This window comes from Drosophila virilis, chromosome X (genome assembly GCF_030788295.1).
Source record: "Drosophila virilis strain 15010-1051.87 chromosome X, Dvir_AGI_RSII-ME, whole genome shotgun sequence".
NCBI classification, from domain to species: Eukaryota; Metazoa; Arthropoda; class Insecta; order Diptera; family Drosophilidae; genus Drosophila; species Drosophila virilis.
In genome coordinates this window covers 26,977,314-27,002,937 of record NC_091543.1, presented here as the reverse complement: position 1 = coordinate 27,002,937, position 25,624 = coordinate 26,977,314, and the positions used below count along the sequence as shown (strand labels likewise).

Genomic DNA, 25,624 nt, shown 5'->3' with positions numbered 1-25,624 from the left:
CTGGTGATAGAAAATTATAATTGAAAAAAGAATAAAGTGTACATAACAGAAGAACTGCCTTATATTAGAATGTATGTTGTTTGTACATATGCATGTATTGTATAGCATTTAGCTATTTTCTTGTTTCTTCATATTTTTGTGTATATGTGTATTGATACATACATATGTATGCACGGATGTATGTCTATAGCAAAATATTGTAATTTGCTAGATTGCTAGTGAAAACATAAAAACATATACATATATTAAATTTTGATCTGTTTTTTTTTTTGCTTTCATATTTTATTTTGTAATAAATTTTAATTGGTTTTTGAATGTTGTCGTGGTTGTTGTTGTTTTTTTGGTTTGTTTTTTTCCTTTTTTCATTTTGGTTGTATTACGCTTAGTTTTTATTTTATATGTTTACTTAAATTATGTTAGACCACATTATGGACCATACTATCCAATTGGCATCTTACAGCTAAGTTATTATTATGTTATTCTCCTCAGCCCCATACATATGCACGTATGTATGTATCTATATACATATTTCAATAATGTCTTCATAGTGTGAAGCTCCATACAATTCAGTTGTAATTGTTTTTTTATTTTTATTTTTGTTGCTGTTGTCTTTCTCTGCTTTGTTTTTTAAATATTTGTTTATTATTTAAGTTTATTAACAGTTAACAGTTCTTTAGAAATGGTTTCAAAAAGTTTTATTATAATGAACATTTTTCTTTCTCTCCAATATTGTTGCTTTTCTAATATTCCTTGACAAACATACGGTGTGAGTGTTAAATGTGTGTAAATGTGCTCACGAGTACACGTGCACACTCGTGTGTGTGGGTGTGTGTGTGTGTGTGTGTGTGTGCCTGTGTGTGTTTGTGTGTAGATTCATACCAAACTTCTGATGGGCCTGCTAGCGCTTATTTCTTTCCATCATATAATAATACATACCAATATATGAACATGTTTTTATGCACATACATGCGTATGTTCGTAATTGCCAGTGTGTACATATATAACTATATATTTAAATATGAATCGCAACATTTGATGGATTAGAAATGCTCAATTCCATTTGAACAATATACTTATATAATAAATATTTACATAAGTATATTGATTTTGTACTGTTTTTAAAAAATTGTATAATTGTATTTGATCTTGCTAGAGAATATTTCTGTGTTAGATTCCTATTATAATTTGCTAATGTGTAAGTCGACTGTACGAATTGATTATTCTCACTTTATTTTTGTTTCGACCATCGTTCCAATAGTTTAATAGAGTAAGGAAATTCTGATCTTGCGCTATTTCCCGACAAAAAAAAAAATTATAGTTACTCGCTGATCTTAATCGGCGATCATTGGAATCAAAATCTAATATATATATATTCATATATAAGCAACAGATTTAAATTCGTTTTCATTTTTATTATTTTTTTGTTCGTTTTGAGCGGCAAGCTTTAGGATTCCAGATCAGAAGTTCGGTCAGCCAGCAGTTCAGACAAAAACTGAGGACCATCAGCAGCATTTTGGGTTAAGCACATATTGTTTATATATGCGATATGTGAGATTTGAATGTTTATTATTTTTTGTTTTTGTTTTTCTTTTATGTTTTTCTTGTTTTTTTTTTTTTTTGTTCTTACTTCGTGTTGGACTAAGTATGTAATACGTACATAAGTATATTGCGTAGGGGTTGTTGCGAAGGTGTTAAAACGGTTATTTTTGTGTATTCTCATCTATATGTTGCGCGTCTGTGTTTGTGCCTCTGTGTGTCTGTCTGTGTGAGTCTGCATGTTTGTGTGAGTGTTGAGGATCCATTGACATATAAATTCATGTTGAATTCTTGTATTTAATTCAAAATATTATTGTTATTCATTCTTTCAATGTTATTGCTGTTGTTCGTTAACACTTTGGCAAACTGCGTATTTAAGTTTGATCTCTATATAACAACTAATTGTTGTTTTCTTGTTGATTTTCAATTATCATTATTATTTTGCATTTATTTTGTATTTATTCAGATCGCCTGTGTACCGTTTCTTATTTGTAACTGTCTAATTCATTTATTTAAATATTTAGCCTATTTACTTATGCATTCAGGGGACACACACAAACATACATACTATGTTCATTAATTATCTGCTTGTGTATGCATTTTAAGAGTGTCTGTGTGCATGAGTAAGTGTGTAAATGTGTGTGTGTTGTGTGTGTCAATAACAATACTTTTAATCAATCATTCTTAGATAATATCATATTTAGCAGTTGACTACGACTGCGCTTGTCACAATAAAACCCAATCAATATCATTAAGAAATTTACGTACTTAATCAATTACTTATTCAGTAATACTATATTTTAGTATGCATATAGCGACACATCCATACGCATGCATGTGCCACTTGAGCAAATACACTTATGCACGCATGCAATTATACACACCTCGAATCAATTTGAGTCACATGCTGTCTTAAAGATAATCACTTACAAGGTAATTACAAATTTCTTATTTTTTGGTTTTTCTTTTTCTTTTAAGTTTGTATTTTGATAAATTACTAGATTCCCGAAGGTATTGTTTTATTTCATTTACATTGTACACACTTAAATATGTATCCAAATATGCAAGTGTAATTAGCTGCATATAATTATGTTTAGTATACGAGCATGTGTATTGTGTGCGTGTGTGTGTGTCTAGTGTGTATGTCTTCGTATAGTTAAGAGTACTTAGTATAGTTATGAATGCTTGTAAATTGTCTTCTTACTTTTCACACTGTTTAATATGCACATGCTGACATGCATATGCTATGTAGATGAGTTTGGATTTGTGAATTCCCCCATCAAAATTGTTGCCTACATATTATATGATTTTTATGAGTTCACCGTAATTTTTCTGTGTATTTCAGTAAATTTTCTCAATGTCTTGGCTATGCCAAACCCTCCCCACAATTGCCGTGCATACAAGACAGTAAACAGTACATACATATCTGTACATACATGCAGATACATATATAACATATGCACATATATTATTGGGTTATCCTGGCATACATTCAATTTTATTTACTAACGAGAACAAAGTCTTGCACATTACGAACAAACAAACAAATATTTTGGATTTGTATGGGCAACTCTATATGGAGAACACAATTTCGAGCTCTTCGAGTCAGGAAGAATATTCAAAAATGCTACGAAAATTGTCTGAAGCCATTCTACATCCACCTATTATAAGGATGTTGCCCATTTGTTACACGTGGGCAGTTTAGCTGGCATCAGTAGAGGAAAGAGTTGATGCGGATCATCATCATCATCCAAGAAAGCTCAGCCAAAGTCAGAGTGGACGATGGCTATGAGAAGACCATCGAAGGCACTTTCCTTATCACCTTTGAGAAAGTTGCTAATATCAATGGCACCCAATTTAAAAATCCATATAATAACTGGTAAATAAAGGCGCCAGGCTCAGTCACCACATCCCTGCCAAAAATCATTCATCTGAATGAAGGTTTATAGTACGTCCGAAAATTTGTAAAGATGAACACGTTTGTCTTAATTTAAAAAGAACGCGACTTGGCCATTTGGCGTTGTAATTGGGATAATGAACGATGGAAATGTATGTATAGCGCCCAACGTGGGTCATGAATTACAAATAGTTGTTATTATCCTAAATCCGAATCCGAACCAATATATTTTTGATTAGAACATTTTTATTGGATTCGGTTGGGTGAATAAGTCCCAAATACTGGCGGCTTATTTGTTGCAACTTTAATCTACTTATAATTGACACTTAGAAACAATTATGCGGGTGTGGAAGGGACTTTTTGACTCAAAACATGCCAAGTGCATATTTTTGGTTGGCTCATACAAATATATAAAACATACATATGTATGTGTACATAATACATATGCAATATATTCGAAATTGTGCACACTTATATGCATAGACATACTTATTTATTATTTGCTCAATACGCCTGTTAAAGTATATGCATTTCAGTTATATTTTTTTTTTTTGGATTCTTGAATATGCTCAATTTGATCTACAACTAGCTATGTATGTATTTACATATGCTAACATACTTTGTTTTTATGGCTTATATTCTCGAGCTCTGACAACATCCATCCAATTAATGTACTAACTAATGAAACTTTGTTCCATCTGTGACCAATCTTTGAACAAGCACTTGTCCTGGATTATCTACGAGTTTGCATATACTTAAACATATGTTTGAATGAATGTACTTATTTTAATGCTTATGTATGTGTGAATTAATGTGTTAATTTTTAATTCTTTCTTTAACTAATTATACTACTAGTCATCAAAAGGCTAGCTAGTGTACATACCAAGTGTTAGTCAGTGCAGATGATTTTAGAAATTATGAAATTTTGATAAACATTCCACATATGACAAAAAAAAAAGCTGAGTAGCACCGCATGCTTGCAGCACATACGTGAAATCTGTTCGAAAGCTTAGTTGCATTTCATTCTAACGTATGGCTGACAGGCGTTTTAAGTATATCATATCATCAAATTAGTGTATATATATAAAAGGTTCTGCTTTTTCAGCTCAGAGTACTTGAAAGGGTAGAGAAATTGATTTCGAAAGTTTGGTCAACCACAACATAACCTTTAAACGCTTTTCAATCAGTGTTTTTTTCATCTTCTTAATTTTCTTCTTTTTCACACAATCATGTTATGAATACCTGCGATTATCTAGCATGAACCGTTACGATTAATTCGCGCGTAATATGTCTATAATTGTTATTGTTACAGATTGTTACTTATGCTTTATCATATTTTATTAACTGTTTGCCTTATCATAATAAAACGCATTACTCCTATTATAATGGTTATCCATTAAGTTATTCAATGTGAATTGATGGCACTCGGCCTCAAAATCTATCAGTCGTTATAAAATTTGCCCATATCAAGGTTAACTTTTGCAGCACATGGCACAAACAGTATTTCTTAATCTGGATGTATGGTATATGCGCACATATATCTGCATCAGCATCAGTGTCTCTAGCGGCAGATCAGAGACTTATACGTATGTAAATACGACGGCACAAAAAAAAAAAAATATTATTTCCCAATCTGGAAATAAATTCTCTCTTTTCGCACACATTGCACAGAAATTGTTCTCAAAATTTCATAATACTCGTACACCTCTTGACTTCTGCACATATCGCAGCTAGAAAGCTATCGATAGTTATAAATGGGTCTATTATTGAATTCAATCTTTTTTTTTCCTGTTTGCTTTTTGTTTTGGGTATGTAAGTGCTTTCAAAAGACATTTACTTTATATTATTTCCCAGCTCTGGTTTTCATACATATATATAACAAACATATGTATGTTTCTATGCATATGTATGCGTGTGTAGGTATTTACAATTATTACATTCATTAGAAATATGTTGAATTTATCAGGCGTCGCCGGCACGTCTGAGGTACTTATGTATGTACATACTAGTATGTAATTAAGTATAAAAATTGTTAAATCTAATTCACATGTAAGTGCATATTCGCGTATATGTCTGTCTGTCTGCATGTATGTATGTATATATGTATGTATGCATGCATGAAGTATGTATGTACATGTATGACTGTGTGTGTGTGGGAGTGCAATGACCTACATATAATCAATTAATTGGTTGTTTTGTTTAGCTCGCGTGGCGTTAACTTTTTTTTAACTTTACATTTATCCCATACTATAACTAGATGTGTATGTACGTAATTATATACGATAATGTATGCTATTTGTTATGTTTTCACTTCATTTGTTTTTAATTCATTTATTATTTTTAAACTATGTATGCATATGCTAGAGTACTGCGAGTACCAAAAGTCTGACTGAATCGTATGATTTGAACGCTTGCCTGTCTTTGCCAGTCTTTGGGTTTGGCCAGAAAACGGACGAGCTTTGCGAGTTTACTTTGGTGATGCTGTAGATGCAGCTGAAGCTAAAGATGTTTGAACTGTCAATGCTTATATTCCGGGTAGCAGCCATTCTCGGTTATTTGACCGGATTGACTGTTGTTGCTGCTGCTGGTATCGACCGATTGCTGTTGAAGCTGATGCTGATGCTGCTGATGCTGCTGCTGCTGCTGCTGATGATGATGCTGATATTGCTGATGCTGATGCAATTGCAGCTGATGGAGCTGTAATTGCTGTTGGCTTATGGCCGCCGTGTCTGCCGATTGTGATTGCAACGTGCGGCGCGTAAGTGGCTGGATAACACTTCCACTGCTTTCCGTCTCCGTTGAGGGTGGCGAGGGGTAATAGTCCCTCTGACTTACATTTATACCATTTGGGACGACTGCCATACCCATTATAGAGTTGTTGTTGGCTGCCGCCGCCGCCGCCGCCGCAGCTGCTGCCGCTGCGGAGGATTGATGATCGCCGTGGTGCTGGTGCGGATGCTGATGGTGGATAACGTTGTTCGTTGTAGCTACCGACATGGGCGCGACGCCGCTGGATGGTTGGGAATCCGACATTGTGCCGGATTGCGGCTGGTCCAATACCACGACGGATACCACATCCTCACTCGCCCACCGGGCTAACTGTTGTTGAGCTTGAATAAAGTCATCACTAGAAAATAATAATCGTAACAGGAACAACGGTACATGGTAAGAACACTAGGGGGGCTCATCAGGACTCAGGACCATAGGCTGGGACTGGTGCAGGCACATTGACCTTTCATGCACAAAGGGCGACATATCAAAGCACAGTCGAAACTGAACGGAATTTGGCAACCATTTTCCTAGCATTTGTTAACTTGAAAAATCCTCACAATCCAGAAAGAAAACTGGAAAAAGTGCAATTATTTGGACTCTGAGATCAAAGACGCTAACAGATTATTATGCACATGCATACATGACACAGAATAGAGATGGCGGAGATCGTTTATAAACAACAACCAAAAATGTACAGAAAAAATCCATGTTGAAAAATTTCAATTGCATAAATCAAATTTTTTACTCCGTAAAATAAAGTATAGATTTTATAGTATTGTATCGGAACGGAATAGTTTTGAATTGAACTACTCAATAAACAGATTGAACAAGAATCTGACTCGATGGCAAATAAGGCAAATAATCAAAGGATCTGGCTAAAATAACAGAAATATAAATATGGCAACGCTGCGGAAGTGGTGCTAAGACAACAAATAACTGTAAGACCAAGCGAACTGCGCGATGAACGGCTCACGCGCTCATCTCTAAAACTGGATCTCATGTAGCCACAGGCTGCAAAATGAGCTGCAACCAATCTAGAGAGCAATCAAGGATTGTGGATATTATTAAAATTGGGGGTCTGTTTGGGCTGCGAATGGGAGGCGTTTGGACGCGACATTGATATATATATATATATCTATATATCCATATATATATATATATATATTTATATATACATATATGTATGTGTGTGTGTAGGTGGAGAGACGGAGACTTACCTTTCACTCTCGGGCGTCTCCTGTTGATCGAGTCGCGTGTCAAGAACTCCGCGCTCATGATGATCGGCGCTCTCGTAGATGCCCTCATCGTCCTGGTGCAGGTGCGTGTGCGACGAGTGGTGCGATGAGTGTGGACCATGTGTGGCATGTCCGTGGGCGTGCGAATGGTGTGTATGGTGTCCGAATGCATGCGGAGAATGCGACTGATGCGTTGGATGGCGGCCAGTGGGCGCCGGCTGGCGGTAACGTCCGCCGTAGGCAAAGCGCGTATCCTCGTCAGAGCGGGGCCGGCAACGGCTGCTGTAAGACGGGTGAATTGTAGCTGTTTTCTGAGATTGAGCTGCTTGCTGGTTCGAGCTGGCGGTGGGCAAAAAGCAAAAAATTAATCAAAGGCTCTTCTTAGAATAGTTTAAGCACAATAAATCGCGAAACGGGATGGGCGGATAGGGATCTGGGGATAACGAGACCGAGACCGAGTAAATTTTAGCGAAGGTTACGATAACGACAGATGAGCTGCTCACATATCGTTATTACACCAAAAGAAAAGAAAGTATCATTAAGAAATTACCAAAAACAATGTCATACTCGTGAAGTTATTAAATGGGTATATGGTAATAAGTCAGCGAACCCTATTTTGTATCTGACTATATGTAAAGGGTTCGATTGGGGTTTGAGAACCCGTGGCTTTACTTTCTTTAAAGGGGAGCTACTTTGTTTTTGTATTGTAGGCGTGGCAACGCTTGTGAAACCAACCTTTATCACACAAGATATTCCAGTCTGAAGCCTGCAAGAAATGCGAATAGAAAGTTGCGTTGGCTAAAGTTCGATATAAATATCTGCAGTCCAAACGGACCACAGCATAGTACATGCTCATCTTGGTTTGAAGAAAGTGTGAGTGTATGTCTGTGTGTTGTATATTGAATGTTTATGCGTTTGTTCCAGTTGTTGTTCTATGTTGCAACAATGTCTGCAATGTTGTGAAGAATGTTAAAGCCATATATAATTTACGCTAGACCATTAACAATGTGAAGCAATTGCGCTACATTTGATCAGGTTATAGATTTTCGAATAGGTTAATTTTAAATTTGAACTGAATGATTGATAAAACAAGTACAAATAATACTTATTGCGGTTATAAAGCAAGCATATCGGTACTGTCTATTAAGAAAGTACTTTTGAATCGCAATGCACACAGCTGTTGAGTACATTCAACAAATTACGAGTACGAGTACGAGTACCAGCAAATCCTACGCTAAATCAAACAAGGTACGTGTATGGGTATGCGTATGTATGTATATCTGTGTGCGTGTGTGTATCTGTGTATTTTGAGTACAATGCAAAATAAATGTAACTCCTATGCATGATAAGCGTTTATCAGGTTTGTCGGACTCGGCATTTACATATTTTTTGGGTATATTTTTCTTGGATTGGGAATTTCGGGTTCTTGGGATTGGCATCAAAATAAAATCGAAGTCGAATACGAATTCGAAACTAACCCTTGCGAGGACTCACTACAAGCGGCGGAACTATCTAATCTATAGTGACGATCGGCCTCAGTTTCCGACATGCGTATATCCTCGGAGCCACTGGGACTCATGTGACGTGACGAATGATGCTCCAGCTGCCTTATCAGATCCTCCAGATTGCGTATACGCAGCGGTCCAGTCGATGGGGCATCATCCTCGTCAGTTGGCTGCTGTTGCAGTGCCAGCCCAGGAGGCTGATGTAACTGATGTTGCGATCGATGGTGATGCATCATTGCCCCGCCATGCCCAATTGCGTTCGCTAAGCCACTAGCACCACTAACGCCAATGCCACTACCAACACCCCGTCCGCCGCTCATGTCAGCACCAAGTGTCAAGCCGCCCATCGCGGAACCACTACCGTCCAACAAAATGGCATGTGCGGCGGCACTATCGCAGATATTCTCACGCGAGCTCGACTTGGAGCCGCTGGCCCGCTTGTAAGGCTCAGCGGCATAGCCCAGCTGGGCATTGTTGCAGTCCTGCAGTGTTTTGCGCAACATTTCCTCACTGAGGCTGCCACTGCCGACGGGCGTGTTGCCAGTGCCGGTGCCGCGATGCGAGGCCGCATTACGCAACGCCTCTAAAATGTCCTCATGGTAACCGTTCAGCGATTTGAGCGTGCGCTCCACTTCTGAGGCAGCCGCGCCGCCAATTGTCGAGGTCTGTGTACCATCCTGTGTAATCAGCTCCAGATTATCCGACTGGCTGTCATCGCACCACTTGTCTTTCAGCTGCTCGCCATGCACAAGTCCGTAACCATGCTTCTTCAGTATGCCCTTTTCTGTGTGGCGTCCAATCGAATCAAATGAGTTGTCAAGCGGTTCCAATGTACATGCAAAAGAACATACAAATGTGGTAGAGTCAGACAGCAGAGAGTGCAGAGAACTCGTCGTATACAGGGTAGTAGATAGGTAGTAGAAGTAGTCATAGTATGACGAGTAGTAGTTGTAATGTAGCTGTAGTAGTACTAATAGTCGTAGTATTATTATCGGTAGTAGCAGTAGTAGTTCTAGTAGTAGTAGAAAAGGTATGAGTAGTATAACTAGCAGTAGAAGTAGTAGTTACTGTATGAGTGGGAGAAGTCGGAGTAGTAGTTACAGTAGCAATGGTAATAGAATAAGTAGTAGGAGTAGAGGTAAAGGTAGTGGTATAAGTTGAAGTAGTAGTATGAGAAAAAAGCAAGCAGTAGCTGTAGTAGCAATAATAAAGGCAGTAAGTAAGGCGTATTGTTATTAGTAGTAGTTTAATAGGTATAGACATAGTAGTACCAGTATGAGTAGAATTGTGTTTTTGTATAAAAAGTAGTGGAGGTAGAAGTAGTAGTATTGGTACAAGTAGTAGTAGTAGTAGTAGCAGTAGTAGTAGTAGTAGAAGAAGTACTAGTAGTGGTAACAGTAGTATAAGTAGTAGTAGTGGTAACAGTAGTAGTCGTAGTAGTATTAGTAGTAGTACAAGTAGTAGTAGTGGTAGCAGTAGTAGTCGTAGTAGTATTAGTAGTAGCTTAAGAAGGTTTAGTAGTATTAGTAGAAGTAATAATAGTAGTAGGAGTAGAAGTGGAAGATTCAGAGAGAGTAGAGAGTGCCGCAAGAAAAATTACTCATTTACAAAAATGTGTTTAGATTATAACTTAAATCAACAATTTTCACTTCCTTAACCCTGCTTATTGTTAGCTAATTAATAATACTTTCAAATTATTGGAACATAGTCTTATATTTTAACACATTTAAGACTGCTGCAGTTACTTTAAATATATAATCTACGTGATGTACAGCATTACAAGTATATATTATATAACAAATATATCAGTTTCCATTCATTTTTCATCCTTGGATTATAAAATCTACTTGTAAAATCTCTGAAACATGTCAAGTATTTTATTTCAAATAAAGAATGCAATAGTTTTCCAACCATTGCCCATCCTTATAATTGAAATTTTTCAAGACCCAGCTCTTGATTAATTACTTTGCATTTGTTTTTATAGGTTGAAACTACACTTTCGATAATCGAATCGACGTAACTCTTGTTGTCTTCTAGTCTGCAAAAACCAGTCGAAGTTTTAAAGGGAGAAGCTTACTAAGATATGCTAAAAAGTGCTGGTAAGCTGCTATTTATAAACGCGAATTTTTAACTTATACGAATAAAGAGGAGGCACGAGTAAAACTTTGTTATAAAAGTAATTCTTCGCTGGAAATTCTGGGAAGTTTTTAACGTTATAGCTAAGTCAAACAAGCTTTTAAAAAAAAAAAATCACAATTTGCTAAGGTTTTCAAATGCAGCAAAAATTATTGAATAAACTTTGTGTATGATATTGAACGAATAAAAGTCTTATGAAGAAGACAAACAGATATGTGTTTTGTATGTGTACGGTGTATAACTAGCTTTACAGTAATTATGATTTACAGTAACTGACTGTAACCTTAAGTTTAGGCTCCCGAGTGGAACGAATAGCAATCGTTTTTTAATATATAGGGTAACTATCTTAAAACTACAAATCAATTTAAGAACGTACGTTTAATAAGGTATTGCAATATAGCAATATAAATAGTATTAACAGGAAACAGCAAAGGCACTGAATTAATGTAAGTATATGTATTTATATAGTATATATACTAATTAATAACGTCAATTACTTGGTATACCTATGCATAGCAATATGATACGTATACGATATTTGGTTTGAGAACTGTGTAAGTGCTTGTCATAAAGTATGAAATTAGTATTGAATATGATGAACTCTAAAGCATGAGTATGTATATGGAATGTTAATGTTGTTGTTGTTGTATTAACCTGCATGTGATTGATCATCCTCACCACCCGTCGTATAGCGACGTCCATGTAAATTCTTATCCCTGCATGAAATGGAAGACAAACGAAAAGCAAATACGATAGAAAAATGCACAAAAATACATAAACGTAACGAGCCGTATTTAAAAGGGGCTCTGGTGTGTGTGTGTGTGTGTGTATTGGATTTGAGAGATGGAAATTCTCACCTGAATCCGGCTTGATTGGCATACACCAATTTACTGGAGCCATCTAAGGACACCTCTTCGACGGAATGATGGTTGTTGGGCGCCGTTGCCGCACCGCCGTAGCCCTTGGGGATGGGTTTTTTTGAGAAGGGCGGATCGTACTTAAGGGTGGTTGTCTTGCGTCTATGTTGATGTTGGTATCGACGTCAGAGTTGTTTGGTTGTTGTTGTTATTGTTGTTTATTTTATATGATTTATATATGTATATATATATATATATATATATACATATATACATATATATATATATATATACAATATATATATAGATACATATATTCAATTCATGGGTTTTTGTATACACACAGGGCATATACATACATATATAGGCATATATAAATATACATATATATATATATGTACATATGTATAATTGTTTAAAGCGTTGAATGGTGCGTATGATTTTTGGATTTATAATTCATTATGAAATTATTTGTATTGGATTATATACAAAATCAGTTCGAAACGTATTTGGCATGGTCGATGGATTTGGTCGTAGGTTGGTTGATTGATTGGTAAGTTGGTTGATTGGTTGGTTGGTTGATTGTTTGGTTGGTTGGTTGGTTGGTTGGTTGATTGAGATACGATAATATACATACATATCAAATATGTTTGTATACACGAGGTGTATGAAGCGTAGGAATGCCAACATACACACACCCACACAGACACACAACACACAGAGACACAAAGACACACATGCAAAGGGTCAAACAAACACAAGCACACTCACAAGCACACACACAGGCACACACACAGGCACACACACAAACAGAGACAAACAAACATACACGCATACGTACGCGCCGTATTTTAGGATGTGGGTGTGTGTACACATGGCACGGTGTTTACACACATACATTTTGTTTGTTTGATTTGAATTTAGATTTTGTATTTTTGATTTTCGATTAAATTTTTGGTTGATTTTGTTTTTGTTGTTGGTTTCGGATTTTGTTGTTGTTGATGTTGTTGTTGTTGTTGTTATTGTTATTGATATTGTTATTGTTGTAGTTGTAGTTGTTGTTGTTGTTATTGTTGTTGTTGTTGTTGGGAAACGAAAGGTTATGATGAGATACTTGATTAATAATATGCTCGCAATAGAATTGTATTTCATTTTTTTTTTGTTTTGTTTTGTTTTGTTTTGTTTGTTGTGAAAAAAAAAAATAAAGTGCCACATAAAGAATTTTGTTATGCAACGATAAATGCAAATGAAAATACATACATACATACCCATAAACATAACTGTACATATGAACAATATGCGTACAATATTTATATTTATATTTATGCTTATTTCTCTTTAAGGCTATTTACATTTTATAGCACTCCAAATATGTATGTAGATATGTATGTACTTGCAACACGACTTCAATACATTGAATGTGCCTGAAGAAAGGCTAAAAATAATAAAAAATTAAAACGAAACAAAAGCATAAAGTATGTACATATGTAAATGCATTAACAATGATGACATTCTTGAATGAACATGATATGAAACCAGAACTTTGCAGAGAACAAAGAAATTGTTTGAAAACTTTTGGATTAACGCATTATCAATGAAATTCTTCTCAAAAACACGTCAACGACATAACACGAAACACAAATTCATAATAGTTCTTATGCTTTCCACATTTATTAAAAGAATGTTTATATTTATGTATGCAAGTATGTTGAACAGTCGTAATATGTAGGCGCGGACAGGGGGCAGTTGCTTTGTTTGGTTAGACAATTCGTTGACCTGACGCATACATACATACATACGCAGACATACCTACATACATACATAAAATCATGCATGCCAGCATTCACACATACGTACATCAAACACACAGACAGTTGGAAACATACATATATTATTGAATAAATCACACGCTTAATACTCGTTAACAGGCTTGTAAATAGTTTTCTATTTTCAATCAGCCCGAGTTAGATGAAGAGGAACACACACAGAGAAACAGAGAGAGAATAGAAAGTGAATGAGAGGGAAGGAAAGCCAAAGATGGACAAACATAGATAAACAGAGAAAAAAAGAGCGACAAGCATGGATGAGACACAAGTACTTACAAGAGGGTAAAGAACGTAATGATAGCTGAAGGTCGAATGGGATCGGGAAGACATGTATATAAGTGAATTTATTTACATGTGTATGTGTAGGTATATTCGTACATACGTATGAGGGCCATCAAGTATGTATATATGCATACAAATAAGAATAACATCCAATATAACTTTGAAATATTAAGTTTAAAAGAGCCGCCTGCTGATTATTATAATGTTTTTCACTCAAGATCGCATAAAATCAGTAACTTTTGGTCAATATATTTCAAATTCAACTGTGTATTTTATTTTTTCGATATCAAACTTGAAATGGCGTAGAATTTGCTTTGAATAAAAAATTCCATAGCATACTTTCAGGATGAAAACATGTCAGGCTTTGAAACAGATATAAATTATATTTGGGCGAAAGGCTTTTTATATATTTAAGCATACACATATGCAAAAATTGAATATGGAATAATATTCGATATTTAATAACTTATTTCGAATGCATATAGACATACAAAGACGGCCTGCTACGCGTTTAGCTTGCGATGTGTATGAGAAGCGATTAAAGACCGTAATATTTGGCATGGTCCTTATATGTGTATGAAAGCTTAGTTTAAGCACCAGGATTGAAAATTGGGGATTGGGATAATGGATAATGGGGCTGTAGCATGTATTGTGGTTACCTATGGCATATGTGTCTATGTAGATAAACACATATGCATGAGGTATGCGTGTTTATTGTGTGTGTTGTTAATATCGAAAATCGATGCTGATACGATAGTACACAAAGAAAACACGTAAACTTACACATACAATGTATTGAAAATATGTATGCAAGTATTTTGATGCTTTCTGTGTGTATATTGTATTCATTTCGTACATTTGCAATAAGCTCATGATGACGGCTCATCGGAAACATCGCTGGCTCTCTCTGCAGAAAGCACCACCATAACTCAAAGTCAGTTTCGTCTATGTTGGGCCCTATGCGCAAAAAGAGATCTCCAATTGCCATTGGAGGCATAGCAAATGCGTTTGGCAAATGCTTTCCCCCAACCTACATACAATATCGTCTGAAGAGTATGCATTTTAATGCATAATTCTTCTTATTATATTTGGCTTTGGGCTGCAAGTAAGCGGGGGGCCTTGTTACTTGGTTGTGTGTGGGTTTTTCTTTTTATATTATTATATTATATATGGGTGTATGGTATTTGTGAGACTGTATCTAAGTATCATTATAATGATGTGGCAGTCCTAATATGTAAGTACTTTGGCATATGCATTAGTTATATAGTATTTCGATCAGGTTGGGTTATTTATATTATTATTATAATTGTTTTTTTTTTTTTTTTTGTTTTTTTAATATTTCGGGATTACTAAACTGAACAAAAGTAGTAATGAAAATAGTCAACAAGATCGGCGATCAGCGACGCTCTGACCACAATTTCCATTTCTTGGCGTGGTCTTGTTCAAATCTTATGATTTATCACTCATTAACAATAATCAAAAATAGTTGATGCTAATATATATTGAACTAAAAGGCTATGTATTGAAAATAAGTTGGGAAATAAAATATAAATATGCATATGTTATTATCATGTACTTATGTGTACTACGATTGATCCCATTGTATTTATTTGATAATAATATTAATTAGTCGTTTTGCTTAAATTGGAGGATATTTGTATGTACTATGTACATACATAGGTAAATTCATGCAAATCTCTTTGAAATTTGAAATTTTATCAGATCGATATATGTGGTTGTGCCGCTTTACTTTAATATATAGTTCAAGGTTATTGTGCGGGGGCTCGCTATAAACTAATCGGCGAGAAAAGCACAATACTTTATTGTCAAACATTTTTTAAATATATATATTATGCATATATATATTGTAGAATTTCCAATATTTGCTTATATTTCGGTGTGTCAAGTTGCAAGCCTTTTATATCATTTCATTGATGGTTTTCTCCCAGACTTTTTGTTTCTATTTACTTCTTGTTCTCATACTGATATTTAATTGCTTTGTTATTGTTTTTTCTACTTATAAGAAAAATATATATCTAGCAAAGCTGCTCTAAAGTTTTTCTTTTCATTAATTGTCTATTTTTTTCTTTAAATTAAGGTCAAATGCTTGTCAGTCCTGCCTCGTTATATATAATGTATTCAATGAAAGCTGCATTTATCTACTTTCAGTGGACGTTTGACAGTCTTTTAGTTTCTAATTAAGTTTCTGTCTAACTATAATTATAGATTTTAATAGCTATTGATTTACTACTCAGCATGTGTTGAATTCAGCTGCTTAAATACACTTTATCTCTTTGAAGTTGTTGTTGTTTTCTATTCATTGTGTTTCAGCTTGGGTTTCTTGATGTACTAATTGGTAGGTTTGAAGCTGACAAAAAATTTCTAATTCAAGCTGCAAGGCCATATAAATAAGAATTTTATTACTAAGTGTTATCGTGTGTTTGGTTTTGCTTTATTTGACAAAAGGAAGAAATATAATACAACAAAAAAGGGCTTTTAAATAAAACAAAATAATAATTATTGTCGGACTAGTATGGGGTGGTTGGGCTTAGAGCCATCAGGAACGAACCATGAGTTTATATATGCAACCTTTGATTATAATGAGAACTGTGCATGTCCGTGTATATGTACTTGCATGTACGTATGTATGTCTCATTCAATTCATGTACATTCATCCGTACACACATATGTAATTAGATCTGCTTTAACAATAAGTATATATGAATATATGCGCTACACAGTTGTAAGTACATATGTAGCTATGTACAAACTCACATTATTTTAGAATAGGCATACAATCATATGTACATACAAGTTTGTCTGTTAATAAAACAAAATATATGTAGAATGTGGTTGTCTATGGTTTTCACGCTGGATAAGTATGTACAAAGGAATTTACATGTGTTTGGAACTGATAAAGTAAGTGAGGAATGGAAGCCAACAAGCGAGAAACCAGAATATATAGTATGTACATATAAATAAATGCATTTAATTAATCTGAACTATGTACATATGCATATATGGACGTTTTGATACCATTGCTATGACTATATATACAAATTTATGCATATATATGTACATATATATGTATATATCAGTATATATATGCAAATATATCTGCACATATATAGACACACAGTAATATGTACAATGTGTGCATGTGAATGCAATGGCAAGTATTCGGTTTTTAAATGGTTTCAAAAACGAACTGAATACACAAAAAATGACAACGTTTACATTGATGTACATATGCATGTACGTGCATGCATACATATGTATGCAGAAGATGCATGCATATATACACACATGTACGCATGTATTTATGTACTAAATACTACGACTCATAATGAAGACAACATTTGGAAAGATTAAAAATGATTTAAATCGGAAACAAAAACATATCAACAAAATATTGAGTTTTTTTCGATTTTTGTTAGTGTTCTTTTGTACTTTTTGCATTGCTTTTGCAGTTGTTGTTTTTTGTTTTTTTTTTTTTTTTTGTTGTAGTAATTTGTATTTTGTATTTAGAGCTGGCTTTTTCATTACTTCTTTTCAACTAACCTCAGACACAGGGAGAAGTTTCTATGTACTACAACTGACCTGTAGCACAATGCCATCAAGGTGAATGTTATAAAAACGAACCCTACAACTGACATTAGAACACCGACTAGGAACACTGTATTTGAGCCGTGGTAGTTCTCTATACGAGATTATATTTTGCCATTTGTTTCGATATAAATGTGAGTGCGTTAGTGTGTGTGTGTGTGTGTATGTATGTGTGTGGATGTGAATAATAATCATTTTGTGCGAGTGTGTGTGAGTGTTTGCGGATTTAGATTTGATGCGTTTGTTAAACATATGCATACAAATACACACATATATATATATAAATACATATAGATATGCATAATATATGTATATATAAACAATATTATGCATACGCCCCGGTGTATTGACAATTTTCGTTTTCAATATATTTTAAAATAGTTTATAGTTGGATTTGCATACGTTACGTTATAATATGCCAGGTGTTTTTTTGTTGTTGTTGATAGTTTTTTTGTTTTTATTTTATTTACACATATGTATATATTTTGTTTTTTTTTTTTTATTGAAGTTGTTGGTTTCGCCGATATCAGTTTAGCAGGTGGGTGGTGGGTCAGCCGAAAAAAAACAAGCAAATAAATAACATTTTGTACGTTTTCTTCATTTTCTTTTTGTATTGTTTTTCTTTTTTGTTATTTTTGGAGGTTTCACAAAAATATTAGAGCTCAGCACACAAGAAAAGGCAATTCGGCATTTATGTGCATGAAAATTGACAAGCATACATATACACATATATATATATATTATATTTATAGATATATATATGTGTACATGCATGGGTATTAAGTGCCGTTGTTGGGCTGCCAACAAAAAGTTTCTTTCGCCCACAAAACGCATCGAATGAAGCCGAAATCGAACGATTCTCACATTTGCGCCTCGAGTTTACACTTTCAGTTACAGTTGAACTGCAATTTTTAATTTCTTTCAGTGTTTTTTTTTTTTTATTGTAATTTTGTTTTTTTTTTTGACTTTTGTTTTTTTTATACTTTTCGGCAGCACCCAGGCTATGACAATGGTAATCAAAGCTATGCAAAAATTCTATAAAAAAGACCACGCCGCCGAGCTACGCCCTAGCAAATATGTATATGTATGTTACATATATGTTATTCAAGCAAAAACATTTTAATATATATACATAGATACAAAGGACCTTAAACAATCGAACTCAGAGATATATACTGATAAAAATATGCTAATATATATGCATATGTATAATTTGTACACCAACGTATCTGTGTCGCATTTACGATTGTTGAAGATCGTTTGTTAATGGATATTGCGCATACATTTACTTCGGGAAGTGTTTAAAACGTTCATTAAATTCTATGTATGTATGTATTAAGGCTTAACTATGGATTTCAAATATATCGAAAGCGTGGTGTCGGTTTCTTAAAAAGATCTTAAGTATTCATTTGTGCATGAATCGTGTTCCCGGAAGTGCACGGCGTATGTGTGTATGTATGTCTCTGTGTGTGTTTGTGTGCGTGTGTGTCTGTAAATTTAAGGAGGAGGAAGTAGGTTTAGTGGGTGCAATTCGGGCGTTTCTGTCTATTTTGTCTATTTTGTAGTGTGCATGATTGTGATCATAAATATTACATATATGTAAGTATGAATGCATGTGTATATGTGAATGCAGACGAGTGTGTTTTGTAAGTCCAACATATGAATACATATACAGTTTAAAGGTACACACATACATACACGGCATTTGATATACGAACAACAATGAAAACAAACACATTACTCAATAGCATTAACCAGCGCGCAGATATATAAGTACATCAAGTGTTTAACAACATATATACATACAGACATATACATACATACGCATACGTATGTACGCAGCTATATGCATACATACAAACAAACCGTAAGTCATTATGTATATGGTACAAAAGAAATATAAAATGAACGAACACACACAATGAAAACAAAATACAACAAACAATCCATAAAACGGACAAAAAACGAGAAAATAATTCGATAGTTTTTCATATATATATATGTATGTACGAGTATATACCATACATAGGTACAAAAATACATATGTACACATATACAGATACATAGATTCTCAGTCTTGAAAGTATAAATGAAAATTACACATAATTAAGTACAAATGAAACCTGATACATAATGGCAGTGGCAGCTATGTATGCACATACATACAAACATATATGTTTGCGAAATACTTTAAGCAAACGAGCACATGCATACAATCACACACACACATACATGCATACGCACACATATGTACGTGTTCGGGATAGTGTGGCATATTTGAAAGCTATTGGTCCGACATTTAAGCATATCCTATCTTTAAAGAAATTGTTAGCTTTCAAATTATAAAGCGTACTCAAATGAGCGAAAATGAGGCAGAGAGAGAAAGAGAGGGAGTAAGAAAACGCGATAGAAAGCAGTAGCAAGGAAAAGAGACAGAAAACGAAAGAGAAAGAGAAACTGCTAAGCCTGACCTTAAGCTTTAAGCATGCAGCATACAAATAAGTTTAACCCCCGCGGGGTATTTTTCAGGTCTATAAGTAGTCATTCCTGATGTTGGCTCAACAGCTTTATTTTCTTGCGCCTTTTTTTCTTGCTCTTCTTGCTACTTTATGTTTGCATTCTATGCGTATGCGTGTACGCGTATACATATGTATGCATGTGCATGTGTGAGTGCATGTGTGTTTGTGATCGGTGTAACCGATTGTTGAGTTGCTTGGTACTCTACCTGTAGCAAACGGCCAGTGTTGCAAAACTAATGAAGACACATTTGACGATAACTGTTAAAATGATGACCATGGTTAATGTGCTGATCCTATTTTGGTCAGAGGTGCCTGGAAATGGTGGTTGCATTTATTGTATTTTTTTTTTCGCTGATTTTAAATCTTTTTTTTCCAAATTATATAAATTTGTATATATATGCTGCAATTGTTCTGAAATCTGAATACTAAAGTTATCTTTATTTGCGTATCTAACATCTAAGCTTATTGATTCCTATTGACCCAACTGTTAATTTAAATTAATAATAAAAAATGCTTAAAAATCTGGGATATTTAGTCAAATTTGAGCGAACTAACCGGACAGAGACAAACAGAACAGAAAATAAGCCGATTTCATAGAATCAAGGCTTAAGACAATAGAAAACCCGTTTCCATTAATTTTCTATAAATGATTTCTGGATTCATACCAAATTTTTTTTTATCTAATGACATTTGTATACCTCTAAGCAAAAGAACCCAAAACTTATCCATATTATATCAGTCTTAGCTAAAAAAAAGAAAACCAGGAAGTAAAATATGTTTGAGATCATAAAAGTTTTTGCTTTTAAGTCGTGCCCCTTATCCCAATATCGTCGAGCTGCAGTGGAAATTATATTTGTTTTAGATATGTCAAATCATGTTAATATAGAAACAAGAGAAAAACATAGACAAAATGTATATTTGTATCAGAACCCCAGAACATTTGCTAGTTTTCAATTTGTCAAAGATTTTAATTTTGGAGGAACTGGAATGTATGATCTGATACTGAGACTGGAGTTGGATTGAACAAACCGATATTTGAATCGTTGATGAATTGAGTTTGTGATTTGATGTTGTTGGTCCAGCTATATCATTATCAATATGAATATCTTTAGAGCTGTAAAGCTATGTAGGGTAATGCTGTACCTATACGGCTGGACCTTAAAACATTAAGTGGATTCGATTTTTGGCCCTTACGCTATTTACCTAACAAAACTAGCAATCGATGTAATTACCATTGTCATACGAGTTATCGAAACAAATTGTGTATATCGATGGTATCGAATTGCAATCAAATCAATTATCAATCATATCGAGAGACCTTGTGAGTTCGCTATTTGGGTTCAGTTGTGGCAAGCGTTAGTACCGTTAGTACCGGTGCATAACTGATGCCCCTCCATAATGCCGGTTCGGCTAGGTAAGTTATGTTAAAATAATGTTAGTTCTGATCTAATTAGATTTGTGGTTAAATTCGGTTAGCATGTATTCCAATACATATGTTGATGCCAGGTACGAGGCTTCGCTGACCTCGGCCCACACCCACTATTTCTTACCATATGGAGTTTCTTTCTTCTCCATTTTGATTGTATTCTCCGGCGTTGGCAATGCTTCGGTTGGCAGTGGTGTTGTCAAAAGGACGACCGTACTGCAGTCTGTGCCGCCCCAGCCCATATCGCAGAAGCAACGATTTGCGTTGGTGCAGAACTGTGGAATGGCATAACCAATGGGGTGGAAAAAAATATGTACGTATAAAAATATATAAGTGGATATTCAGGCGGTTGGTTGGATAGATGCTGTTGTTATTGTCTTTGTTGTTATTGTGTTTGTATTTTGTTAGTTTTTGTTGTCTGTGTGTTCCACTTTTTGAACTTACACCACGCTCAGAGCACTCTTGACCCTGCTTATTTGTTGGGCACTTGGTTTGATCCACATGCGGAAAGAGACTAACACACGTTTGGTTAAGACAAATCAAATTATCGCCGCATGGTGTGCCATCCTTGACCAAACCGTGATTTGGATAGCTGTTGGAGCCCACTTGACCGCTGGTTGCCCTGCAAATGTATACAAGTGTATTACAGTCATGTGCCCGGCTCAAAAAAAATAAAAAAGCAACCTTCCCCAGCCCAACCCCAACCCCAGTCCCAATGCAAAGCCCCCCATCACCAAAACCGAGCTACGCACTTGCATTCGTATTCCTGCGCCTTGATGGAGATAATTGTGCGCGAGTACAGCTGGTCGATTCCATCATTCACTGGCTGTCGCTCGCCCTCCTTGCACTGCAGCGTGCCGCACTGTACGTTCCTGTTGCCGGAGAATTAGGGGAATAAATATTGTTTGTAAGTTAATTGATAATCACTCATGACTGGTTCAAGTACTTGATTTGAAATATCAAAAGTATTCGCAGTATTCACTGTTGAAAGCACCAAATACGCAAATCATATGAAATGTTAGTCATGCAATATGCATTAGTACAAAGCGTTTTTTTTTTTTTGTTTGGTTTTGGGTTTTTGTAATCTAAGAAAGCAATACGCATAATATTCAAGGGCACCTACTCTGGCTCGCATTTAATGTAATGATCGTTGGCATCGCGACCGCAGTGGCCGTTAATGGAACCCTTCGAGTTAAACTGTTCATAGCACTGACGATCGGCCGCAAAGCCGCCGTAGCCCCAAATGGCCTCGCATTGCAAATTCAGGGTGGGGCAATATCCCTGGAAGCAATAGCCTGAAGAGAAATATGTCATAATTTCAATACCAAGCCAGACTGGAATATGATGTGTCGCTCCATTACCCGAAACACCTGACTTGCTAAGGCCGCAGGGGGAGCCATTCTTCTTGTAGATATCAACGGGACATTGGCCCACCTCGCCGTCACAATACTCGGGCAAATCGCATTCGTTATGCGAGTCGCGGCATATGTAGTCCTTGGGTCGCAGCTGGCATAAACACAATTGTGTTCAAGTCAAAAGCAATCACATTTTCCACTTTTCACTTTTCACTTACCCGACATTGGTCACAGCAGGCACCACTGGCGCACTGTGCTTCGGATTTCAGCTTACATGTGATGCTATCGCAACAGGGATCCAATGCACATTCCTCGAACGTGCCGCAGTCGCACTCCTCGTCCTCCTCGATGATTTTATTTCCACAGTTGCGCCGCAACTCAATCTGCAAATGATGGGAATATATATATTTTGATTTCTGTGCTGGATATTAATAGGTTCGTAAATGGTCGTAAGCAATTCCTAGCAATATAATAACTTTTGCCTTATATTAGTTTATATATTTTATTAAAAATAATATATAATATTTTTAATCAAAAGTAGCTAAATATCTCTCAATTTAATATATACATTTCGTTCAAAGAAAAGAAAACGTTTTGATTAAAAATAAAAATAATAATTTTTTCTGCATATTTAAATTGACAATGAACTTAATTATTCTTACGCTTAGTTATATCTTTGTTTTGGGATACTTATTAAGGGGTATTTCTTAGTCTCTTGTACAAAGCACTCTAATTGAGTTTATCTGTGCTGATGCAGTTACTACGCAACAGTTAACCTCCCTAGCAACTGACCGCAGAGCCAGCTGAAAACCTATTGGGTACCGATAGTGTGGCAAGAGGGGGGGACGCGACGTATCTCACCTCGTTGGGCTTGTTGAGTAAACAAAGCCCGTGACCCGTTCGCAATGCGTCAATGTAATCCTTTTTGCTGCATTCTGAGAATTTGTATGGCTGCACATTCTCCTGGCCGACTATTGATTGCGCCATGATGCAACCATGCCAGTCCCGGCAGAAGCATTCCTCACCTGCATAAAATTGCGGAAATTCCATACAATACATTTAACACAAAAGCTTCAATTCCATAAATACTAAGAATTCAAAGTTCTTAGTACATATAAAAAATAATCCTACCTAATGTACACGTTCAATATACACAAGCAATGTCAAATCTTAAAGCAACACAAATCGTATTTCAAAATAAATGTACTACAATAAAATTGAAGTATTAATACTTATTTTTTTAAAATTTTAGGAATTTCAAAAGAATGTTCTACAATTTTTTTTTTTCAAATAAAGAAACAATTATTATAATATCAAGAAAGTTTAAAACAGAATGTGTATTGGTGATTTATTTATTTATTTAGGAAATACAAATGTAATTAAAATTCTCAAAAAATTAATTATTTAAGCAAACTATTTTGGCCAAAATTCGCTAATATTTTGGAGGTTGGCCTGGCAACAGATTTAATTGTACTTACGCCCATCGTCGTGGCCCATGCCAATATTGTGGCCAATCATATGGGCCATTGTGCCCGCCAAAAGGTGCGGCTCATACACATTGACATCGACACTGATGCCAACGGCACGGGGCGTGCAGACAGTCTCGGGCACGGCCATGCCAGCCTCGCCCCCGGCGAACGTTTCCCCGCTGTCAAAACAAGTAAGCACGTGCATATGCACATTATATAGGGTATATGCGTGTGTGTGTGTGTGTGTGTGTGTGTCTGTGTGTGTGAGTGTGTGTGTGCGTGTCTACTTACGATAACAGCTGTGTGGTATCCCTCTCGATTTGATACAGATTCCTTGAAGTGTAGTCATTAAAGTTGGATATGGCCTTGCTAATGTCCTTGCTGCCATCAATGGCCGCCTGGTTCTTGCCCCACGTCTCAATGTACACCACAGACACACGAGTATTCAGCGTGCGGAAATACTGAGCAGGCGGACATAATCAGAATTACAAAATAAGTGCTCATTGCCATTTGTGTGCTCACCAAATCAGCTATATTGGCCACCTGTATGGCATCGTGGATGACTTCGGCGCGTGTGCTACCGTTCCGCTTCTCGAACATGGCCTTATCGACTATGATGGCCGTCTCGATATATTTGGTTGCCTCGCGCACATCCCGCTTATAGCGGCCTGCCCCATTCGGGTGTATCTCATCGACAACGCCCGCCGACAGGTGCTTGGTGCGACGGGATAGACGCCACGAGTCCAAATTGCCAGAGTTGGCGCAACCCTTATTGGCCTTGGTGCGCGCCTCGAAAATCACATGCGGATGTTTCTACAACAATGATGAGCGGGGCATTTGGTAACAGGTTAATTACCTTAGCCTGGGATCACCTAACTTACCGATAGATCACCGCCGTAAAAGGGATGTATGACAAAGGTCTCGTTGCCAATATGTATGACACCGCTAACGCCGTTGCAGGTATGAAAGGCGGCACTAGCGCCTGGATAATCCTTCACTGTGCCATGATAGTAACAGTGCTCAATGTCCTGCAACAAAAACAATTGAGCTATATAACATGGTGGTCCAACGTTGCCAAGATTATGCTTATATGGAGGCAACTAGTAAACGCCGAGCTTGGTCAAAAGTTGTTTGTTTAAGAATTTAATTTTCATACGCTTATTTCCATGGAAACTATATGATACAGTTGTTCGATATATGTGT

General features: G+C 35.9%; 1 protein-coding gene across 12 annotated transcripts in view; it reads right to left on the bottom strand.

The window, feature by feature from the left end:
• Positions 1–25,624, bottom strand: part of mmd (disintegrin and metalloproteinase domain-containing protein mind-meld) — a 47,557-nt gene that overhangs the window by 2,354 nt on the left and 19,579 nt on the right. For 3 of the 12 annotated variants that reach the window (XM_032439798.2, XM_032439803.2, XM_032439799.2), the window contains exons 8-24: positions 25,303–25,449; positions 24,944–25,234; positions 24,713–24,882; positions 24,431–24,600; positions 23,814–23,977; positions 23,171–23,335; positions 22,959–23,103; positions 22,721–22,892; positions 22,350–22,469; positions 22,042–22,219; positions 21,722–21,872; positions 17,608–17,746; positions 11,939–12,100; positions 11,736–11,797; positions 8,919–9,729; positions 7,423–7,779; positions 261–6,560 (exon numbers count right to left, since the gene is read on the bottom strand). In XM_032439798.2, coding sequence (XP_032295689.1) covers positions 5,951–6,560; positions 7,423–7,779; positions 8,919–9,729; positions 11,736–11,797; positions 11,939–12,100; positions 17,608–17,746; positions 21,722–21,872; positions 22,042–22,219; positions 22,350–22,469; positions 22,721–22,892; positions 22,959–23,103; positions 23,171–23,335; positions 23,814–23,977; positions 24,431–24,600; positions 24,713–24,882; positions 24,944–25,234; positions 25,303–25,449 — 4,014 coding nt within the window. In that variant the 3' untranslated portion in view covers positions 261–5,950. Of the gene's footprint in view, positions 1–260; positions 6,561–7,422; positions 7,780–8,175; positions 8,207–8,918; positions 9,730–11,735; positions 11,798–11,938; positions 12,101–17,607; positions 17,747–20,377; positions 20,484–21,721; positions 21,873–22,041; positions 22,220–22,349; positions 22,470–22,720; positions 22,893–22,958; positions 23,104–23,170; positions 23,336–23,813; positions 23,978–24,430; positions 24,601–24,712; positions 24,883–24,943; positions 25,235–25,302; positions 25,450–25,624 lie in introns of those variants that run through there. The other 9 variants (XM_032439800.2, XM_032439804.2, XM_032439802.2 and 6 more) reach the window with 6 other exon arrangements.